The following is a 22,901-nucleotide window of genomic DNA, read 5'->3' on the forward strand; positions in this document are numbered from 1 at the left end:
GTCACTAAACGAATGGTTGTAAGTCTATTGTTGGAAGAAATGTCCATCTGGGTTCAGTTCTAAGTGGGGAAAAAAGACACTGGATTTATTTATTTATTTATTTATTTGTCAATCATATATAAGATAACAGGTAAAAGTATAAACACAATTTGGATACATGAAAAGAGTAAGTAAAAAAGGAACATTAGGGGAGGGACGGTAGGCATGCAAGTGCTCTTATGCATGCCCCTTACAGACCTCTTAGGAATGCGGTGAGGTCAACAGTAGACAGTCTAAGCTTAAGGTTTTGGGGTTTTAGGGAAGAAACTTCATGGAAGTAGCTTGGAAAGAAGGTTTATTGATGAACAGGGTCGCATGGTTTGAGATCGTAGGCAGAAAAAATGGGCAGAGAAGCTGAGAGTCCCTGGGTTTTATGCCCTCGGTTGGGCTTGGAACTTGAGCTTGTATTCTGATCGGTTGCCAGACTCCCATGGGGCCATGCAGGGGTAACTTTGTAGGTTGTCTTGAGTCCCAGGCTTGGTTGACTCTTGCTGGGTGATGATCAGAGGTGAAATCCAGCAGGTTCTGACCAGTTCTGGAGAACCGGTAGTGGAAATTTTGAGTAGTTTGGAGAACCGGTAAATACCACCTCTGACTGGCCCCGCCCCCATCTATTCTCTGCCTCCCTGATTGGGAGGAAATGAGGATTTTGTAGTAACCTTCCCCTGCCACGCCCACCAAGCCACGCCCACCAAGCCACACCCACAGAACCGATAATAAAAATTTTTGAACCCCGCCTTTGGTGAAGTTGTAATGAAAGGGCTTTGGGCAATTCCTACTATGGCTCTGCCTGAAGAAGGTAGAGCTTTGTTATGTAGAAGAGGCTGGCCCAGGCTTTTCATGACTCATTTTCTAGGAGAGGGGTGGGTGCTAACTTCCTACGCTACCCAATCCTAAGTTTAAACAAATCTTCCTCTTTGGAATGGCATCAAATTTTAGCTCTTTAATTGGCTTATTTATTATGTTGCTTGGAGCTATAAAGCATAAAGGAGGAGAATGCAATGTCATAAAACACACAACCGTATTGGAGACAAAGCAATTCAGGTTGTCTCAGACATAGGACCGTAATCAGTCATGATGATGGCTGTAAAACAGGTCTGATCATGTGTCCATCCCGAATTTAGAACCTTTTTTTTGTGTGCACAGGTTGTTAAGTGAACTTAGCAGTCATAAAGTGGCTACTGAGGCCATTAATTGAGCCAGTGTCCAATTCGGCTTCATCTTGGTGCAGAGCTGTGATTTCTCCTCTTTGTGGTCTTGTTCTTTTGCAGTTGGCACCCGGGGTGAATCCTGGACAAGGCCTGGGCATCGAAATCATTGCCACGTTGCAGCTGGTTCTTTGCGTGCTCGCCACAACGGACAAGAGGCGAACGGACCTCTCCGGATCAGCACCACTGGCCATCGGTCTTTCAGTAGCTTTGGGTCATCTTCTGGCGGTGAGTAAGAATTCAAGAGCTGTATTGGCATGTTTGCTAAACCGTAATAGCACTAATCTACAGCCCTCTCTAAGCGGTTTACAGAGTCGGCCTATTGCCCCCAACAATCCGGGTCCTCGTTTTAGCGACCTTGGAAGGATGGTAGGCTGAGTCAACCTTGAGTCGGTCAGGATTGAACTCCTAGCTGTGGGCAGAGTCAGCCTGCAATACTGCAGTCTAGCCACCGCGCCACCACAGTTTAGACAGCAATAGCAATAGCACATGATGGCTAACCTTTTCCGGACCAAGTGTCCAAACCATGCACAAGGAAGGAAGGAAGGAGGGAGAGAGGGAGGGAAGGAAGGAGGGAGGGGTAGAGGAGGGAAGGAGGGAGGGAGGCAAGGAAGGAAGGAAGGAAGGAAGGAAGGAAGGAAGAAGGGAGGGAAGGAGGGAGGGGTAGAGGAGGGAAGGAGGGAGGGAGGCAAGGAAGGAAGGAAGGAAGGAGGGAGGGAGGGGTAGAGGACGGAAGGAGGAGGAGGAGGAGGAAGGAGGAGGGAAGGAGGCAAGGAAGGAAGGAAGGAAGGAAAGAAGGAAGGAGGAGGGGTAGAGGAGGGAAGGAGGAGGAGGAGGAGGAGGAGGAGGAAGGAAGGAAGGAAGGAGGAGGGGTAGAGGAGGGAAGGAGGATGGGAGGAAGAGAGGAGGAAGGAAGGAAAGAAGGAAAGAAGGAAGGAGGGAAGGAAGGAGGAGGAGGAAGAGGAGGGAAGGAGGAGGAGGAGGGAAGGAGGAGGAGGCAAGGAAGGAAGGAAGGAAGGAAGGAGGAGGGAGGAGGAAGGAAGGAGGATGGGAGGAAGAGAGGGAGGAAGGAGGAGGGGAGAGGAGGAGGAAGGAAGGAGGAGGAGGAGGAGGAGGAGGAAGGAGGAGGAAGGAAGGAAGGAGGAGGAGGAAGGAGGGAGGGGTAGAGGAGGGAAGGAGGGGTAGGGAGGAAGGAGGAGGAGGAGGAGGAAGAGAGGAAGGAAGGAGGAGGAAGGAAGGAAAGAAGGAAGGAGGGAAGGAAGGAGAGAGGGGTAGAGGAGGGAAGGAGGGAGGGAGGCAAGGAAGGAAGGAAGGAGGAAGGAGGGAGGGGTAGAGGAGGGAAGGAGGGAGGGAGGGAGGAAGAGAGGGAAGGAAGGAAGGGAGGAGGGAGGGAGGGAAGGAAGGAGGGAAGGAAGGGGAAAGCATGCCCCCTGCCCCCACACACATGCATGTGTGGCCCCTGCATGCACGGCAGAGACCCGAAGACCAGTTGCTGGCAGGAGGCCCATGCGCATGCATGACAAAACTGTGCTGGGGCAACTGCTCACATGTTTACAGAGAGGGGGCTGCGTGCCATAGGGTCGCCATCGCTGCACTAGCGCTTAGATTTATATACCGCTTCACAGTGCTTTTACAGCCCTCTCTAAGAGGTTTACAGAGTCAGCCTCTTGCCCCCAACGATCTGGGTCCTCATTTTACCCACCTCGGAAGGAGGGAAGGCCGAGTCAACCAGAAAATGGGTTCGTGCACAGGTTCTGTGGCAAGTCGAGGACTATCTGTAACCTTGTTATTGGATTAACCCATTTTCTGGGTTGATGCAATATACTGAATCATAAGTTAACCAACAATGCTGGATTAATTTCATTAATTAAGCCAGGGGTGAAATCCAGCAGGTTCTGACAGGTTCTGAAGAAACGGTAGCGGAAATTTTGAGCAGTTCGGAGAACCGGCAAATACCATCTCTGGCTGGCCCCAGGAGTAGGGTGGGAATGGAGACTTTGCAATATCCTTCCTCCAGGAGTGGGGAGGGAATGGGGATTTTGCAGTATCCTTCCCCTTCCATGCCCACCAAGCCACGCCCACCAGGCCATGCCACACCCACCAAGCCACACCCACAGAACCGGTAATAAAAAAAATTGGATTTCACCACTGCATTAAGCCCATAAAATCTGATCATAGTCAACACATATGATGTTACAATAGTCTCTAGGCCAGTGATGGCAAACTTTTAGGCACAGAGTGCCTAAACCGAAAGGCGGTGCATGCCGGAGAGGGCTCTGCGTGCGAACTCTGACACACACACATGCCATAGGTTTGCCATCACAATTCTAGGCTTTCATGTACTAGTTATGCAAAGGGTATGAATTTGGCCATAAGAATATTTTTGAAAAAATAAGATTTATGCACAGATAAATAAGAATATAGAAGAGAGGAGTTGTTTTTTTTAAAAAAAACTAAGAGCTAAGAAATAGTTAAAATAAAAAACACAGGTTTTTTTATTTATACATACACACATAAACATAATTTATACCTAATAGTAATTACGTGCAATAAAAAGAAGAAAAATTTAAAAAAACTAAGAGCTAAGAAGTAGTTAAGATTAAAAACAACGTAAGATTTATACGCACAGGAATAAGAACATAAAGAAGAAAAATCTGAAAGAACTAAGAAATAGTTGAGGTAAAAAAACCCATAACCATAAGATTTATACACAGAAAAATAAGAACATAAAGAAGAGGAAAATAAAAAAAACCCCCACTAAGAAATAGTTAAGATAAAGGGAAAAAATGAGATTTATACACACAGGAACCTGAAGACAGAAAATAGGCTTTTTTAAAAAAAAACAAAAACCTAACAGCTAATAAATAAGAAAAAGAAAAACATGATTTATACATACAGGACTACAGACATAGAAAAGATTTTTAAAAACTCTAAAATTTTAAAAACGTACGATTTATACATACAAGAATAACAACACTGAAAATAGAAAATTAAAGAACTAATTTAAAAAGCCATACCATTTATACCCACGGGAATAAGAGAAGAGGAAAATTAAAAAGGGGGGTAAAAAAACCCCTAAGAAATAGTTAAGATTGAAAAAACAAACAAACACCCATAAGATTTATACACAAAGGAATAAAAACATAGAAATCGAACGTAAGGATTAGAAAAGGAATAGATTAAATAAGAATAGAAATTGATGGAAAACAGAACGAGGTGGGAAATTATATTTTGTACTGTAACAGTTGTTGTATGGAAAAATGAAGACTTGTCTGGGTTCTGTACCATATTAAGGTCTGTTACCAAAGTGACAGAAGTCAAAACATATCTGAAGTTCCAAAACAAGCAGGAAGTGGCTCAAACTGACACTGCAAAAATTCTCGTTGAGTAGATAAAGGGCGGAGTAGATACCGCACGGGCTTGCAAGATTCAATGACGGCACCCATTCCCAATCAACGTGGTCTACAGCTTTTTACCATGGAGCTAATTTCTGATCTGGTTTAACGGGTGGGGGCTGACACAGTCTTTGAAAAGGTTACACCCCCTCCCCCAAAAAAGAAAGTATTTGTAGCTGAGGGTTGAACTGTGGGGTTCTTGGTTCTCTCCGAACGCGGTGGTTTTCTTGCAGACGTTTCGTGACCCAAGTAGGGAACACCATCAGGGCTAGAAGGGGTGGATTTGTGGAGATGAGGAAGAGGAGGAGGATTGTGGGGTCCTTGGTGCTCCCTGAGCTTGGTGGTTTTCTTGCAGACGTTTCATGAACATGAACAGTGCAGGAGTGGGGTTTGTGAAGGAGGAGGAGGAGGAGGAGGAGGAGGAGGAGGAGGAGGAGGAGGAAGAATGTGGAATCATTGATAGTATCTGACCTCGACTGCCTTCTTGCAGGCATTTCATTACCTAACCAGGTAACTTCATCAGTGCTTGTATATTAGTAGCTTTATATACAGTGGTGCTGATGAGCAAACCCCACGCTCTATCAGCATTAATGATGTTACCTAATTCAGGTAATGAAACATTACCCCAAGAGATCCAAAGGCTCCATACTTCAGAAGTGTTCCATGCTGTCCCCAAGTTCATGGGACGGAAAGGAAAACCTGAAGATCTACTCTACTCATGTTCTAATCTAATCGAATGCAAATTTGGTGGATTTTGCAAAAGTCAATGCAAAGCAGTCAGCGTGGATAGCCAAGGGGACCCATAGAGAAATGTCAGAAAAGTCAAGATAGTTGTTGCAATAGTATGACAGAATTTATCGATCTAGAACTGATGATGTTACCTAGTTGGGTCATGAAACGTCTGCAAGAAAACCACCAAGCTCAGAGAGCACTATGGACCCCATAGTCCTCCTCCTCTTCCTCTTTCTACTCCACCTTCCCCTTCTTCCCCTTCCCCTTCCTCCTCCTCTCCCCAAACCCTATTCCCTTCTAGCCCTGATGATGTTCTCTAGCTGGGTCACGAAATGTCTGCAAGAATCTACCAACCCACGGTTCAACCTTGAGTTCCAATATTCTCTTCTGTTGATGATAGAACCTGTCAACACGAGGTTTTTTTTTGATGTCGTCCATGTTCTACTTGAAGGGTTGGAGAATGATCTAGATCAGGGGTCTGCAAACTTGGCTCTTTTAAGACTTGTGGACTTCAACTCCCAGAGTTCCTCAGCCAGCTTCTGAGGAACTCTGGGAGTTGATGTCCACAAGTCTTAAAAGAGCCAAGTTTGCAGACCCCTGATCTAGATAATGGAGAAGGTGTATCTTTATATCATTTAAGACACCCAATTCCACCTGTGGAGGCAGGTATAGGTATAAATAAAGGACCATTTCTACAGGAGTAGGAAATTCTTTGAGACAAGTTCTCGTGTTGTCAAGATTCCCACAAACCTTCAACAGCTTAGCCTGGATTGGAGAGCACACACCATCCAATGTTGACTTTTAAAGTCAGGTAAAGTAAAATCTTAGATTAATCCTGTTCATCTCAGTTGCAGATCATACTCTGCCTATATGATAGATCTGTGAAAAATTCTATTTTTGGAACAGACTATTCTGGGGGACTCCAGAACTTTCCATCCTTTCTCCCAGACCACAATTGAGGGACTTGGAGCATGCCAAGTTGGCTCTCCCAAACCACTTCCTGTTCCAGAGGATTGGCTTTTAAAAAAAAGTGCCAGACCATCCCAAAACAGCTGGATTGGCCTGGTCTGAACAAAGGATAGATTGGCAAGGGAATATTTTTCATCCACTTAGGTAGTCCTCGACTTACAACCATAATTGAGCCCTAAATTTAGTCACTTGGCTCATATTTATGACAGTTGCAATGTCCTGGGATCATGTGATCCGCTTTTGCGACCTTCTGACAAACCAAGTCAATGGGGAGAAGCCAGATTCACTTAACAACCGTATTACTGACTTAACCAATGATTCATTTAACAACTGTGGCAACAAAGCAGGGAAAATGGGACGAAATTCACTTGGCAACTGTCTCACTTGGCAACCGCAACGTTGGGCTCAACTGTGATCGTAAGTCGAGGACTACCTCTATTATGATATTTACGACGGTTGTAGTGTCCCGACCTTCTGATCAGCAAAGTTAATGGATTCACTTAACGCCCGGTGAGTTTCACTTCGCAACTGCAGACGCTCACTTAACAACTGCAGTGAAAAAGGCTGTAAAGTGGGGCAAAACAATGGTCTTGTTTTTAGCAATGGAAATTTGGGGCTCAGCTGTGGTCGTATGTCGAGGACTACCTCTACTGATGGTGCCATGGTTGAATTCAATCACAGCATACCAATGGATTGAAAGTTTCTGCCCTTATCTTCCTTTTCCTGCCCTCTTCTTGGGTACACACCTACAATTGTTATGTCTATCACTTCAGCTCATCCCTCCCTTCTCTATTTGTTCTTTTTCCTCGCCTTCCTTCATGTCTTCTGTCCTCTTTTCTTCAGTTCTTTAGTCTCTAGTCCAGAGGTCTCCAAGCTTGGCAACTTTAAGACTTGCGAATTTCAACTCCCAGAATTCCCCAGCCAGCATAGGGAATTCTGGGAATTGAAGTCCCCAAGTCTTAAAGTTGCATAGTTTGGAGACCCTTGCTCTAGTCTGACCATGGAATAGTCCCACCTTGAACACGCCGAGAGAACATGTGTGTTTTAACTGATCTGGGCAGAGTCCACCCACCGTTTTAATTCTTCCGTACATGAGATGTTCTGCGAGGCAATATATATAACATCTTTGCCATGAAGAAAACAAAAACCGATTTTCTTCCTGACGCATTTCACACGCTATATCTCCATTAAACTAGTTAAGGTGTTCAATCAATCAATCAATATCGTTTGTGCTATCTTGTTTTCCATACTATGTGTATGTTATTAGGTGGCCCCCAACTCTGTAAAATAACCCCCACCCCAAAAATGTTTTACACACACACACACAGTAGATAAATATAAATGGAAGATAGATGAGAGAGATATATTACTTATTTTTATCCTGCCTTTGTTCTTTTTGCAAGTAACTCATCACAGCAAATGTATCTAATACTTTTCCTCCTCCTATTTTCCTCACAAAGAAAACAACCTTTTGAGGGTAGGTTGAACTGGGAGAGAAGGATTAGTTCATATCACCCAGCTGGCTTTCATGCCTAAGTTAGGACTACAAGTCCCGGTTTCCTGGTGATTGGCTTAAAGTCACCCAGTCGGCTTTCATGCCAAAGGTAGCACTACAACTCCCAGTTTCCTGGTGATCTTTTTATTTTTTTATTTATTTGTCACAACAGTATATATAAGCATAAGCATGAAATAACTATATGATATATAAGCATATAAAAGGTAAAGGTAAAGATTCCCCTCGTGCATACGTGCTAGTCGTTCCCGACTCTAGGGAGCGGTGCTCATCTCCGTTTCAAAGCAGAAGAGCCAGCGCTGTCCGAAGACGTCTCCGTGGTCATGTGGCCGGCATAACTCAACACCAAAGGCACACAGAACGCTGTTACCTTCCCACCAAAGGTGGTCCCTATTTTTTCTACTTGCATTTTTATGTGCTTTTGAAACTGCTAGGTTGGCAGAAGCTGGGACAAGTAACGGGAGCTCAACCCGCTACACGGCAGCACTAGGGATTCGAACCACTGAGCTGCCGACCTTTCGATCGACAAGCTCAACGTCCTAGCCCCTGAGCCACCGCATCCCCTATATAAGCATATATATAAACATAATTATGTAATAACTATATTAATTGGATTTAATGAAAGGGAACATTAGGACAGGAACGGTAGGCATGCTTGTGCTCTTATGCAAGCCCCTTACAGACCTCTTAGGAATGGGGTGAGGTCAATAGTAGACAGTTTTTGGTTAAAGCTTTGGGGATTTTGGGAAGAGACCACAGAGTCAGGTAGTGCATTCCAGGCATTAACAACTCTAGAAAATATGAAGTCATATTTTCTGCAATCAAGAATGGTTCACATTAAGCTTAAATCTATTGTGTGCTCGTGTATTGTTGCGATTGAAGCTGAAGTAGTCTTCAACAGGAAGGACATTGTAACAGATGATTCTATGAGTTAAACTCAGGTCATGTCAAAGGCGGCTTAAAGTCATCTAGTCAGTTTTCATGCCTAAGGTAGCACTACAACTCCTGGTCTCCTGGCGATTGGCTTAAAGTCACCCAGTCAGCTTTCATGCCTAAGGTAGGACTAGAACTCCCGGTCTCTTGGTGATTATTTTTATTTTTATCTATTTATTTATTCGTATTTCTATACCGCCCTATCTCCCTAAGGACTCAGCCTAAGGAGTACAGCCATATAAAAACACACAAATATACAAAATAAAACATTCATCTAAAAAAATTATTATAAAGGCCAAATATTTAAAATAAGATATAAATAATAAAACCCAATTTAAAACCAAAGCTAAAATTTAGTCATTTAAAAATTTAAAACCCTAGTCCAGTCCTGCGCAAATGAACAGATGTGTCTTAAGCTTGTGGAGGAAGGTCCGAAGGTCAGGAAGTTGACGAAGTCCTGGGGGAAGTTCGTTCCAGAGGGTGGGAGCCCCCACAGAAAAGGCCCTTCCCCTGGGCGTCGCCAGTCGGCACTGCCTGGCCGACGGCACCCTGAGGAGTCCCTCTCTGTGAGAGCGCACGGGTCGGTGGGAGGCATTCGGTGGCAGCAGACGGTCCCGTAAGTAACCCGGCCCTATGCCATGGAGCGCTTTGAAGATCATTACCAAAACCTTGAAGCGCACCCGGAAAACCACAGGCAGCCAGTGCAGTCTGCGCAGGAGAGGTGTTACATGGGAGCCACGAGGGGCTCCCTCTATCACCCGCGCAGCTGCATTCTGAACTACCTGGAGTCTCCGGGTGCTCCTCAAGGGGAGCCCCATGTAGAGAGCATTGCAGTAGTCCAGCCGAGATGTCACGAGAGCATGAGTGACCGTGCACAAGGCATCCCGGTCTAGAAAGGGGCGCAACTGGCGAACCAGGCGAACCTGGTAAAAGGCTCTCCTGGAGATGGCCGTCAAATGGTCTTCAAAAGACAGCCGTCCATCCAGGAGAACGCCCAAATTGCGCACCCTCTCCATTGGGGCCAATGACTCGCCCCCAACAGTCAGCCGTGGCTGCAGCTGACTGTACCGGGATGCCGGCATCCACAGCCACTCCGTCTTGGAGGGATTGAGCTTGAGCCTGTTTCTCCCCATCCAGACCCGTACGGCCTCCAGACACCGGGACAACACCTCGATAGCTTTGTTGGGGTGGTCCGGTGTGGAAAAGTACAGCTGAGTGTCGTCAGCGTACAGCTGGTACCTCACACCGAAACCACTGATGATCTCACCCAGCGGCTTCATATAGATGTTGAACAAGAGGGGCGAGAGAATCGACCCCTGAGGCACCCCACAAGTGAGGCGTCTCGGGGCCGACCTCTGCCCCCCCGTCAACACCGTCTGCGACCGATCGGAGAGATAGGAGGAGAACCACCGATAAACGGTGCCTCCCACTCCCAATCCCTCCAACCGGTGCAGCAGGATACCATGGTCGATGGTATCAAAAGCCGCTGAGAGGTCTAATAGGACCAAGGCAGAGGAATAACCCCTATCCCTGGCCCTCCAGAGATCATCCACCAACGCGACCAAAGCCGCCTCAGTGCTGTAACCGGGCCGGAAGCCGGACTGGAACGGGTCTAGATAGACGGTTTCCTCCAGGTACCGGGGCAGCTGACATGCCACCACACTCTCTACAACCTTCGCCGCGAAGTGAAGGTTGGAGACCGGACGATAATTACCTAACACAGCTGGGTCCAGGGAAGGCTTCTTGAGGAGAGGCCTCACCACCGCCTCTTTCAAGGCGGCCGGAAAGACCCCCTCCAACAAAGAAGCATTTGTAAGCCCCTGGAGCCAGCCTCGTGTCACATCCTGTGCGGCCAGCACCAACCAGGAGGGACACGGGTCCAGTAAACATGTGGTGGCATTCAGCCTACCCAGCAACCTGTCCATGTCCTCGGGAGCCACAGGGTCAAACTCATCCCAAACAATCTCAACAAGACGGCTCTCAGACATCCCACCCGGATCTACCCAATTTTGGTCCAGACCGTCCCAAAGCTGAACGATTTTGTCGTATAGATAACCACTAAACTCCTCAGCACGTCCCTGCAACGGGTCATCCCGCTCCCCCTGTTGAAGGAGGGAGCGAGTTACCCGAAACAGGGCGGCCGGGCGGTTATCTGCCGACGCAATGAGGGAGGAGACGTAGCAACGTCTCGCTTCCCCCATTGCCACTAGGTAAGTCCTAGTATAGGACCTAACTAGTGTCCGATCAGCCTCCGAACGACTGGACCTCCAAGAACTCTCTAGGCGTCTTCTCCAGCGTTTCATCTCCCTCAGCTCCTCTGAATACCAGGGAGCTGGTTGAGACCTCCGCCGGGTCAGAGGCCCCAAAGGCACGACACGATCCAAGGCCCCGCCGCGGGTCGTTCCCAAGCCACGACAAGTTCCTCGGCCGTGCCGTGAGCCAGACCCTCAGGAAACGGCCCAAGCTCCGTCTGGAACCTCTCCGGGTCCATCAGGCGCCTGGGACGGAACCAACGAATTGGTTCCGTCTCCCTGCGGTGTTGAGTGGCGGTCAGAAAGTCTAGGCGAAGGAGGAAGTGATCTGACCATGACAAAGGCTCAATGACTAAATCCCTCAAGTCCAGATCCTTCAACCACTGTCCAGAGATGAAAATCAAATCCAGAGTGCCACCCCCACTGTGAGTAGGGCCATCAACTACTTGAGTCAGGTCCAAGGCCATCATGGAAGCCGTGAACTCCCGAGCAACTGAAGATGACAGGCCGGTCGATGGCAAGTTAAAGTCCCCCATGACAATAAGTCTGGGGGTCTCCACCGCCACTCCAGCCAACACCTCCAGGAGCTCGGGCAGGGCTGCTGCCACGCCGCAAGGAGCCAGGTACGTGACAAACAAGCCCATCTGACATCTATGACCCCACCTCACAAAGAGGGATTCACACCCGGCAATCTGAGGTACAGTGGTCTCCCTCGGCTCCAGACTCTCTCTAATCACAACCGCCACCCCTCCACCCCTACCCTGGGCCCTTGGCTGATGGAATGCTCGGAAACCCGGCGGGCACATTTGAACAAGGGGCACGCCCCCTTCTGCGCCCAACCAGGTCTCCGTAACGCCCATAAAGTCCGCGGCACCCCCCTGAATAAGATCATGAATTAGGGGGGCCTTATTGGCCACGGACCGTGCGTTGCACAGCATCAGCCGAAGGCCCAGGCTCTGAGGGTCTTGACCATCCAGGGAACGGGAGGAGTCTGAGGGCTCGGGGCGCGCGATCGCCTGCAAGCATTGAGCACGCGCCCCCATAAAGTCCGCGGCACCCCTGAATAAGATCATGAATTAGGGGGGCCTTATTGGCCACGGACCGTGCGTTGCACAGCATCAGCCGAAGGCCCGGGCTCTGAGGGTCTTGACCATCCAGGGAACGGGAGGAGTCTGAGGGCTCGGGGCGCGCGATCGCCTGCAAGCATTGAGCACGCGCCCCCATAAAACGATGTGAGCCCTCACTCCCGCCATATCTGCCCCTCCCCCTTACCGTGGAAATAGGACCACCCTCTACCAGTGGAACACAAACTCCCCCCATGACCCTCGGCCCTATTAACTTACCGCCACGAGCATACGAGAACTGGACCCCCACCCGACGGGTTTCCCCCAACACCCGCCCTTTCCCTCCCACCCCTTAAAAATGCCCTATCTAAAAAACCCCAAAGGCTCTTCCTCTTCGCATGCCACCTCTGTGGGTCCCAAGACCCGTCATTGAGGCCGGCCCTCGGTAACGAAGCGGGCCATTCCTGCGAGGCGGGGGCACCTCGCAGGCGCAAGAGTTCATGTGCAGCGTAACGCATAGAAAAGTACGAATCGGTGAAGGATGCTAAGATGGTAAAATCCCAGGTGGTAGGACGTTAGCAGAAGATGGAACCTCCAACGGATGTCCAGTTGTCAAGGAGGACAAATAAAAGCTGGAACCAGATAGAGATGATAAAACCAGGACAAACAAACCGACAGCCTCCATGGTAAACCCATGGAGAAAGTTTCTACAAAAGATCTTAATAAAGTAGAAATTACTATCAGTCTGTCCATAGTCCAGTCCAGAAACCCGTGGATACAGATGGATGACATCACAGTCCCCACCATCGATATCGGTTGTCAAGTTCTCCACTGAAGCCTGTCATACCAGCCCCACCGCTAAAAATTCCGAGAGCGGGCTGCCGGCTGCTAGGCCAAAACCTATCCACAGCCAGCTACTGACACCAAAGGCCACAGGTCTCAACGTGGCAGGGAGCCAGCTCTGAAAGATGAAAATAGGCAGAGGAGGCGAATGCAGGCCGGGAAAACCTTCACCCCTTCAGTAATCAAAAGTCAGGGGCGGACAACTATGGGCTAGGACACAATCCTTCACCCCTTCGATGATCAAAAGTCTGATGGGGCGGGGGGAAGGCAGGCCATTCAATAGAGGACCAGATGGAAGATGGAAGACATGATGGAAAATGCCAGTAGGGGGAAACAAACCGCAGCCTCGCCTCAGGCCTCATCTCCCACCGCGGCCTCACCACGCCCACCGCCGATGGAACCACGGAACACAGGACGCCGCTGGAAAAGATGCCTCGCGGCCCACCAAAGCCTCGCCAGGCGCAACAAAGCGCCGATGGAACAGACGGGCAAACAGACAGGCGAACGGGCCGGAATTCATGCCGCAGCTGGAGTCGGGCCGAATTCATGTCGCCGCTGGAGTCAGGCCGAAATCGAAGCCGAAATCGAGGTGATTGGCTTAAAGTCACCCAGTCGGCTTTCATGCCTAAAGTAGTACTACAACTCCCGGTCCTCGGCGATTGGCTTAGTCACCCAGTCAGCTTTCATGCCTAAGGTAGGACTAGAACTCCCGGTCTCCTGATGATTGGCTTAAAGTCACCCAGTCAGCTTTCATGCCTAAGGTAATGCCACGTTTATCACAGCCCTTCGCAATGTTTTCCAAGGAATAAGGAAGATATTGACCTGTCCTCAAAATGTGAAGCAAATCAGTGCATAGAATGACAGAATAACGGAGCTGGAAGGGACCTTGGAGGTCTTCTAGTCCAACCCCCTGCTCAGGCTGGAGATCCTATGCCATTTCAGACAAATGGCTGTCCAGTCTTTTCCTAAAAATCTCCAGTAATGGAGCACCCACAACTTCTGTATGCAAGTTGTTCCACTGATTAATTGTTTCAACTGTCAGAAAATTTCTCTTTCATTCTAGATTGGTTCTTTCTTTGATTAGTTTCCATCCATTGCTTCTTGTCCTGCCTTCAGGTGCTTTGGAGAAGGGTGAAATTCAAAATTTTTCTCTACTGGTTATGTGGCTTGATGGTCATGTGACTGAGTGGGCGGGCCTGGCCAAGTCAACATCAGTTCTTTGCCCTAATTACTTACAAAAACCTACACAGTTTCCCCCCAAAAGATTGCAGAAAAAACCAATTTTTCCCCCAACCCTAACCCCAAGAACAGGAAAGAAAAAGCCACTGGAATACAGAACCTCACAAAGCCGCACAACTTGTCTCATACAATGTAAAAATGGCTGGACTTCATGTAAAATGTGCCTTGCAACAAGCAGGAACCTCACACAATTGCCGAGGCTCAAAAACCAAGTATCACGCTTTACACACAAAATCACACAAAGCCTCACAGCTTGTGTCGTGTCCCACTCCTCCGCTGACGGCCGGGTCAGGGAAATCCGAATCAGGCTTGCCTCTGCAGCTCTGCCCAAAATCCTAGCAAAGTCCTCAGAGCAGGCAGGAGACCAGTAAGTGACTTCAGCAAGATAAGTTCGACTTTTGCCTGACTCAGAGACTGCCAGAAAGCAGATCCTTTATATAGGCCATGGGGTGTGGCTCCATGACTCAGCACTCATTAAGGCCTGCCCCTCCCTTCCTTCTGTTGCCTCCGCCTATCCAGTCTTCTGATGCGAGGGTCACTCCAATCAGCAGCTGTTGGAAGTAAACTTTCCTCAGGCTCACATGCTGTGGAGGAGGGGGAGGGGTCTAGCTGCTCCATTTGCCTGGGCATGGAGCCAGGGCTGGGGCCGGGGGATGCTCCCTCCTCTGCAGCCTGCTTGGGCATGGAGCCAGGGCTGGGACCGGGAGGTGCCCCCTCCTCTGCAGCTTGTCTGGGCATGGAGCCAGAACTGGGGCCGGGAGGCATACATTCCTCCGTGTTCGGGAGCAGATAAGCAGACCCCGGCTGCGGTGAGAGTGGACAAGACACAACAGCTTGTCTCACACAAGCTGTGAGGCTGTAAAAGCAGCTGGACTTCACGTAAAATGTCCCTTGTTGCTGCTTTCTGCAACCTCACAAACTCACACAACTTAAAAAACAATCATCACACAAAAGTGATCAAAAGACCAAAACGATCAAAACGGCTTTCCCCTATAAAAGCTATATTTTTAAGATTTGTGCAGCTTTGTGAGATTTTGTGTGTTTCGGTAGTGAGTGCGAAACACTACAGAAACACAGAAAATCTCACAAAGCTGTACAAATCCCAAAATATAAAAGCAGCTAAAATTTCCTAAATTTTATATGGCTATTTCCTTAAAAAACAATAAAAATAAAAAAAACACCAATTAACTATTTTTTTAAACCAAAAAAACCCAAAAAAACAAAAACACCCCAAAACCAGCCACTTACTTACCCAATTAAAGGCACAAGGCAAGCAGGCAGATTCAGTTGCTCACCGAGGGCCGTGGTGTGGCTCAGGCTGTAAGAAGCCTGTTATTAAAACACAGCTGCCTGCAATTACTGCAGGTTCTAGTCCCACCAGGCCCAAGGTCGACTCAGCCTTCCATCCTTTATAAGGTACGTAAAATGAGGACCCAGATTGTTGGGGGGGGCAATAAGTTGACTTTGTAAATATACAAATAGAATGAGACTATTGCCTTACACACTGTAAGCCGCCCTGAGTCTTCGGAGAAGGGTGGGATATAAATGTAAATTAAAAAAAAAAACCAAACACCCCCCCCCCCGATGAGATGGATGCAGGATGCAGCCCTGGGATTGCAGCAGGCGAAGCAAGGTAGGAATCTCTGTGACCAGTGGCTCGGGATTCGGTTCGGGAGTGAACTAGGTTAAAGTGACCAGATTTCAGCGATGGCAAAGCGGGACACCATTGAAGGGGGGGGGGCGCTGCGCATGAGCGCTGAGTCTCTCCACCTGGCTGAAGGAGGAGGAGCGGCTGCTGCTTCTCTGCTGTTCCAGGCAGGCTCGGCTCTCCTCTCGGCTCTTCTCTTCCTCTCGGGTGAAGTCAAGCGGCGTCTCTCCTCCCTCTCTCACCCCCTTCTCTGCCACTCCCCTTTCTCCGCCTCCTCCTCTTGCGTTGCCGCCTCCCATTTTCAGAATGGGAGTGAAACAAAAAAAAAACCAGGACTTTTTGGAATTGCTGCGGGACGCGGGACAAATTATTAAAAAGCGGGATTGTCCCGCCAAAAGCGGGACGTCTGGTCACTATAAACTAAGTGAGCAAGCTGGAGGCTGGGGGGCAGGTGGGTTAGCTAGCTAGGCCCGCCTGGGATAGAGCCGAGGTGGCTTAGCCAGCCAGGTGAGCTCGGGGATCGGGGGGGTGGGGGGCCTCACACAAGGCTGCAGCTGATCGCTGCCAGCATCACGAACTACGTAGGGGGGGGCAGCATGCTAGGCTGCAAGTGGCACCGCTTATCTTTGAGCGGGTGTCGGCGAGGCTACTGAGCAAGGCGCCAAGGACGGGTTGGCGTGGTGACTGAGCGAGGCGCTGAGCTGAGCGGATGTCGGCAAGGCGATCAGCTGGGCTGCGTGGAGAAGGGAATTTATATAAGGCAGGGGTGGTTGGGCGGGGCAATAGCTGGAAGGGGCGAGCGGAGAGCAGATGGAAGAGGTGAGTGGCGATCGGGCAAGTGGGTGAGTGAGCAGACGTGGGCGGGGCCAACCAGGGGTGGTTTTACCAGTTCAGTGAACTGATTCAAATTGTCCCTACCGGTTTGGCCAAACCGGTGTGAACTGGTCAAATTCCACCCCTGGCTTTGGAGAATAGAATTAAAGAATAACACAGTTGGTCGGGACTTCAGAGGTCATCAAGGCCAACCGTGACGCCAGCCCTCTGCTCGAGCAGGAGAGCCTACACATTCCAGACAAATGGCTCTCCAGTCTCTTTTTAAAAACCTCCCGTGTTGGAGCATCCAGAATCTCTGGAGATAAGCTGTTCCACAGGTTAATTGTTCTCACGTCAGAAAATTTGTCCTTAGTTTCAGGTTGCTTCTCTCCTTGATTAGTTTACTTCCTTTGCTTCTTGGCCTGCCTTCAGGTGCTTTGGAGAATAGAATGATTCTCAATCTTCTTTGGGGCAGCCCCTCAAACACTAGAAAATTGCTATCAGGTGACCCCGAATCCTTCTTTTCATTAAACTAGACCAGGGGTTAGCAACCTGCGGCTCTGGAGCCGCTTGTGGCTCTTTCACCCCTCTGCTGCGGCTCCCTGTCGCTCAAAATATGCGTCACAACTGCCAATGTGTGACCCCCGCCCCCAGGTGATTTATTGAGTTTTTGGACTCCCAGTAGGCCACCCATGGATAAATCCAAGAAAAGAAAAGTTTCAGAAGAAAACAGAATGTTTAATTCTGCCGGCATCCCGGTACAGTCAGCTGAGTCCTCGGCTGACTGTTGGGGGCGAGTCACTGGCCCCGATGGAGAGGGTGCGCAATCTGGGCGTTCTCCTGGATGAACGGCTGTCTTTTGAAGACCATTTGACGGCCGTCTCCAGGAGAGCTTTCCACCAGGTTCGCCTGGTGCGCCAGGTGCGCCCCTTTCTAGACCGGGATGCCTTATGCACGGTCACTCACGCCCTCGTGACGTCTCGCCTGGATTACTGCAATGCTCTCTACATGGGGCTCCCCTTGAGGGGCATCCGGAGGCTTCAGTTAGTCCAGAATGCGGCTGCGCGGGTGATAGAGGGAGCCCCTCGTGGCTCCCGTGTTACACCTATCCTGCGCAGACTGCACTGGCTACCTGTGGCCTTCCGGGTGCGCTTCAAGGTGCTGGTGACAATCTTTAAAGCGCTCCATGGCATAGGGCCGGGCTATTTACGGGACCGCCTACTGCTACCAAATACCTCCCACCGACCCGTGCGCTCTCACAGAGAGGGACTCCTCAGGGTGCCGTCAGCTAGGCAGTGCCGTCTGGCGACACCCAGGGGAAGGGCCTTCTCTGTGGGGGCTCCCACCCTCTGGAACGAACTCCCTCCAGGACTTCGTCAACTTCCGGACCTCCGAACCTTTCGTCGCGAGCTTAAAACACACTTATTTATCTGCGCAGGACTGGATTAGATTTTAAAGTTATGGGTTTTAAGGGGTTTTTATTATTTATACTATTTTAAATTTGGGCAATAGAATAAGTTTTTTAATTGTTGTTTTTAATCTGTATTTATATGTATTTTAACTGCCTGTGAACCGCCCTGAGTCCTTAGGGAGATAGGGCGGTATATAAATTTGAAAAATAAATAAATAAATAAAAAATAAATTCAACTACATATGCTAGTTTTGTGGCTGCTCAGGAAATAGTCGGGCACGGGAAGGGTTTTGTGAGTTCCCAGAGTTTTCTTTTCTTTGGGAAATGGGTCCAAATGGCTCTTTGACTGTTTAAGGTTGCCAGCCCCTGAATTAGCCATGCCTAGTTCCTGCAACCGTTCTTCTTATGTTTCAGCCCCCAGTCCCCTAATTCTCTTTGCGGCTCTTCCCAGAGTTTCAACATCTTTCTTACACTCTTGGCGACCAAAACTGGATGCAGATATCCCAAACGAGGCCTTATCAAGTCAAACCACCCTCAGAATCGTGCAGCTATCAATTCTGCCCTGAACTGCCCGTGATCTTTAAAACTTTGAAACTCAGCTCTCCTGTGTCGCATGGAAGTCCCTCAACAATGCTTGCTGAAATGACTTACTTTGGCTTGCAGGCACGACTCCAGCTAATCGAATCTCCCTCTCTTTGCTTCTCACAGATTGATTACACCGGTTGTGGCATCAACCCCGCACGCTCTTTCGGATCTGCTTTGGTGACCACTAACTTTGCCGACCACTGGGTAGGTTTCCGATCAGAATCCCAAGCCGGACGTGGGCCTCGCAGTAAGGGCTAAATTGAGAACCTTGCGGTTGGAGCGGAGAATTTCACGAAAATAACATTTAAGCTGCTGGGTGTCACTTCAGGAGAAAATGGGGGAAATGGCAAAAGCTAATGATGAGCTAAGGAAAACGCAGAGAGAAGCATTCTAAAAACAGAAGGAATTGTTAGAGAGGCTCCCCTTCAAATGTCCAGCAATGGTTTATAAACACACAGAGACAAACAGCACACACGTACGCTCACACAACATTGCTGGCAGCCATCACCCCGAACTTCAGGTGAGAAGCCCTTCTGCTGTTTCTTTCTGCTTCTAAAGCGGGTGGCATTATCAGTTGCCAAATGCTGAACTTCGATGGGATGACCACGGTACGAGTGTGTAAGTGTGAGGACCCGTCCTCAGCCCCTTCTTCCAGAGCCACTGTGACTTTGAAAAGTTTGAACTTTGAAAAGTTTGAAAAGTCACTAAATGAACGGCTATGAGCCGAGGACCCTCGGTGTAGTCATTCTGCAAGTTCCCTAATGATTTTCTTGCCGACGTTTCACGACTCAGCTAGGTAACATCATCAGAACTTGGAGGGAGTGGGGTTTGCAGAGAGGAGGAGGAGGAGGAAAAGGAATCTGTGAAATTCTTGGTGCCCTCTGAGCTTGGTTCTTTTCTTGAAGATGTTTCGTGACCCAGCTAGGTAACATTATCAGTGCTAAAAGCTACAATCCCACTCCCTTCTAGCACTGATGATGTTACCTAGTTGGGTCATTAAACTTCTTCAGGAAAGCAACCAAGCTCAGAGAGCAGTAAGAACCCCACAGTCCTCTTCCCCCTCCTCCCTATAACCCTCCCTCCCTTCTAGCATTGATGATGTTACCTAGTTCGGTCACGAAACGCCTGCAAGAAAACCCCCCAGCTCAGAGAGCACTAAGGGGACCCCCACAGTTCAAACCCTAAGCCCCAAATATTCTCTTGTATCATTTGGGGCAGAGGGTATCCAACATGCATTGAGGGAAACACACAAGGTAGTTGATTCATTGATGGCCGGGCAGCTCTGCCAATCTGGCTGGGAGTCATACAGCTGTATCGGTCAGCGCTTTCTTTGTCTTGAATTCTAGGTCTTCTGGGTCGGCCCCTTTTTGGGGGGTGCCACCGCAGCTCTCATTTACGACTTTATCCTGGCACCACGAAGCAGCGAGATCACAGACCGCATGAAGGTTTGGACCACCGGCAATGCGGAAGAATACGATCTGGACGCCGACGACTCGCGAGTAGAGATGAAACCGAAATAAAGGGAAGAGGGAGCTTGGAAGGCTAAGGGAGGCGCTCATTTCTGAAAGTGTGCCCTTTTTTTTTTTTTTACACGTGCATCTGTTTGATCAGTATTATAGACTTTTTCTAAAATGACCTGCCGTTTTTCCAATTATTTTTTTTTGGGGGGGGTAAGCCACAATCAGTTTCCTTCTGAGTTTTTATTTTTTCCCTCTCCAAATTTCTAAACTGGGGGAGGGGGGGAATATTTTGGGAGAATAGAAGGGAGTTGTTTCTGGAGCCTCGTATTTTTGTTCTGGAGCCAAAGGGATAGGTGCCTTGAAAAATATATATAGATTATTTTTGTATTATTTCACCCTAGAATGATGGGAAGAGCCCTATGCTATATGCTATCCAGAGAGAGAGAGAGAGAAAAGTCAAGGAAGGGCAATGCCTTGATCTTAGAGAGTTAAGTTTTTAAAAGTGAGAAAGTCAATGGAAGAAAATAAATTTGGTAGAGTTTTCTAGAGAATCTGGGCCATTTGGAGATATTAGGAAAATAAATATTTCACCCCCATTGGTAGAGAATAGAACACACACACACACACACACACACACACACACACACACACACACATCTTTGTATAGATGTATTTTGATTTTATGCCCTCAAGTGAGTGTTGACTCATAATAGCAACATAGAGCCGTGCTTCTCAGATTTGGCAACTGTAAGCTGGGTGGACTTCAACTCCCAGAATTCTCCAGCCATCATGTGTGAACTTGAACTCCCAGAATTCCCCAGCTGAGAATTGAAGTCCATACCTGTTAAAGCACGCGGCTAGAGAATTCTGGGAGTTGAAGTCCACCCAACTTAAAGTCACCAAGTTTGACAAAGACTGACATACAATAGGTAGGCCTTCTCCAGGATGGTGGTGCAGTTACCACTCCTGGAATCAATTGAATGTCAGATGAGACCCCTAGGATCATCTAGTCCAACCCACTGCCCAGTGCAGGAAGCGCTACTGTAGCATTCCAGACAGATGCCTTTTCCTGCTGAAACACCTCCAGGTATCCAAACACCACCCAAGGAATCCTGTTTGATTGTTGAAGATCTCTTACCTTTTAGACCAGGGGTCTCCAACCTTGGCAAAGCTGGCTGAGGAATTCTGGGAGTTGAAGTCCACAAGTCTTAAAGTTGCTAAGGTTGGAGACCCTTGCTTTAGATGGTCTCTTGCCATGCTCGGGGGGAGAACTCAACTGACCTCATCTGGACCAACTAACTCATCAGATTCCTTAAACAATAAAGAACAGTATCCTGTGTTTTTCCTCATTCGGAAGCATGTACAGCCTCACTTGTACCAGCTTCTGGAAACAGGAATCCTAGAATATAAGATATCTTAACACAACAACAGACTACAGAACAGGAAAGGACCTTGGAGGTCTTCCAGTCCAACCCCCTTCTCAAGCAGGAGACCCTATACCATTTCAAAAAAAATGGTTGTCTAATCCCTTCTTAAAAACACCCAGTGGTGGAGCATCCACAACTGCTGGAGGCGAGTTGTTCCACTGATTAATTGTTCTCACAGTCAGGAAATTTCTCCTTAGTTCTAAGCTGCTTCTCTCCTTGATTAGTTTCCACCCGTTGCTTCTTGTCCTGCTTTGGAGAATAGGTTGGCCCTCTCTTCTTTGTGGCGGCCCCTCAAATATTGGAAGACTCTATCATGTCACCCATAATCCTTCTTTTTATTAGACTAGTATCCAGTTTCTGCAACCGTTCCTTGTATGTTTTAGCATCCCTTCACCTGGGCTCACTCATGACCACTTATAGATTATATATTCCCCACAAGGCACTAAACAGGGCCACTTAGTGCTTACTAACCAGTTCTTGCTTAGCACGTACATATGTGTGGGCCACTTAGCATGTTGTCCAAACCGTGGAAGAAGAAAAAATTACTTTGATAATGAAGCTATACATATTATGAAACCACCGCTAGATCTTACTGTAAAAGAATCTCTCTTACATCCATATGTTTATTTCCTAACTTTATTTTCTACGGAGGCCAACGGTCACCTTGAAACTGTGGCAATTTCACAGCTGCCTTGCTTGTGAACCTAAAGTGCATTGATTGCTCGCTGCGTATCTTCCAGACACGTTCCAAAAATCCAAGTAAAAATATCTGGAATATCTGAATGTATTGCTGTTTTTTGTTTTTTTTCCTCCATAGAAAACGGTGGGTGATTTAACCTTAAAAACATATCGCTTGATTAGAACTCAGCACAAGTTGGGCCTATCGATCTGGATCAAACTGAATTAAAATTCGGGTTTGATCCTCCCACAAACGTAGAGGGAATTCTGAATCGATGCAAATTTTTACGTACAAGTAATCCGCGACTTACAACAGCACTGAAAAAATTGACTTATGAACGTTTTTCACACCTAAGACCGTTGCAGCATCCCCATGGTCACGTGATCCAAATTCCGACGCTTTGGCAACTGACTCATATTTATGACGGTTGCAAGTGTCCCGTGGTCACGTGATTCTCCTTTTGTGACCCTTCTGACAAGTAAATTCAGTGGGGAAGCCACATTCATTTAGCAATCCTATTAGCTTACCAACCTCAGGGATTCATTTAAAAATGGTGGCAAGAAACATCGTAAAAATGGGGGGGGAAATTCAGTTAACAGCTGCCTCGCTTAGCAACTGAAATTTTGGGCTCAATTGTGATTGTAAGTCAAGGACTACTTGTACTACGTAAGATTGAAATATTTTAGGACAA

General features: G+C 48.1%; 1 protein-coding gene across 1 annotated transcript in view; it reads left to right on the forward strand.

The window, feature by feature from the left end:
• The window catches only part of AQP1 (aquaporin 1 (Colton blood group)), a 50,830-nt gene that overhangs the window by 27,842 nt on the left and 87 nt on the right, over positions 1-22,901 (forward strand). The window contains exons 2-4 of the mRNA XM_058180228.1: positions 1,311-1,475; positions 18,768-18,848; positions 19,991-22,901. The exon at positions 19,991-22,901 is cut by the window's right edge and continues 87 nt beyond it. Coding sequence (XP_058036211.1) covers positions 1,311-1,475; positions 18,768-18,848; positions 19,991-20,164 — 420 coding nt within the window. The 3' untranslated portion in view covers positions 20,165-22,901. The remainder of the gene's footprint in view (positions 1-1,310; positions 1,476-18,767; positions 18,849-19,990) is intronic.

This window comes from Ahaetulla prasina, chromosome 4 (assembly GCF_028640845.1).
Source record: "Ahaetulla prasina isolate Xishuangbanna chromosome 4, ASM2864084v1, whole genome shotgun sequence".
Lineage (NCBI taxonomy): Eukaryota > Metazoa > Chordata > Lepidosauria > Squamata > Colubridae > Ahaetulla > Ahaetulla prasina.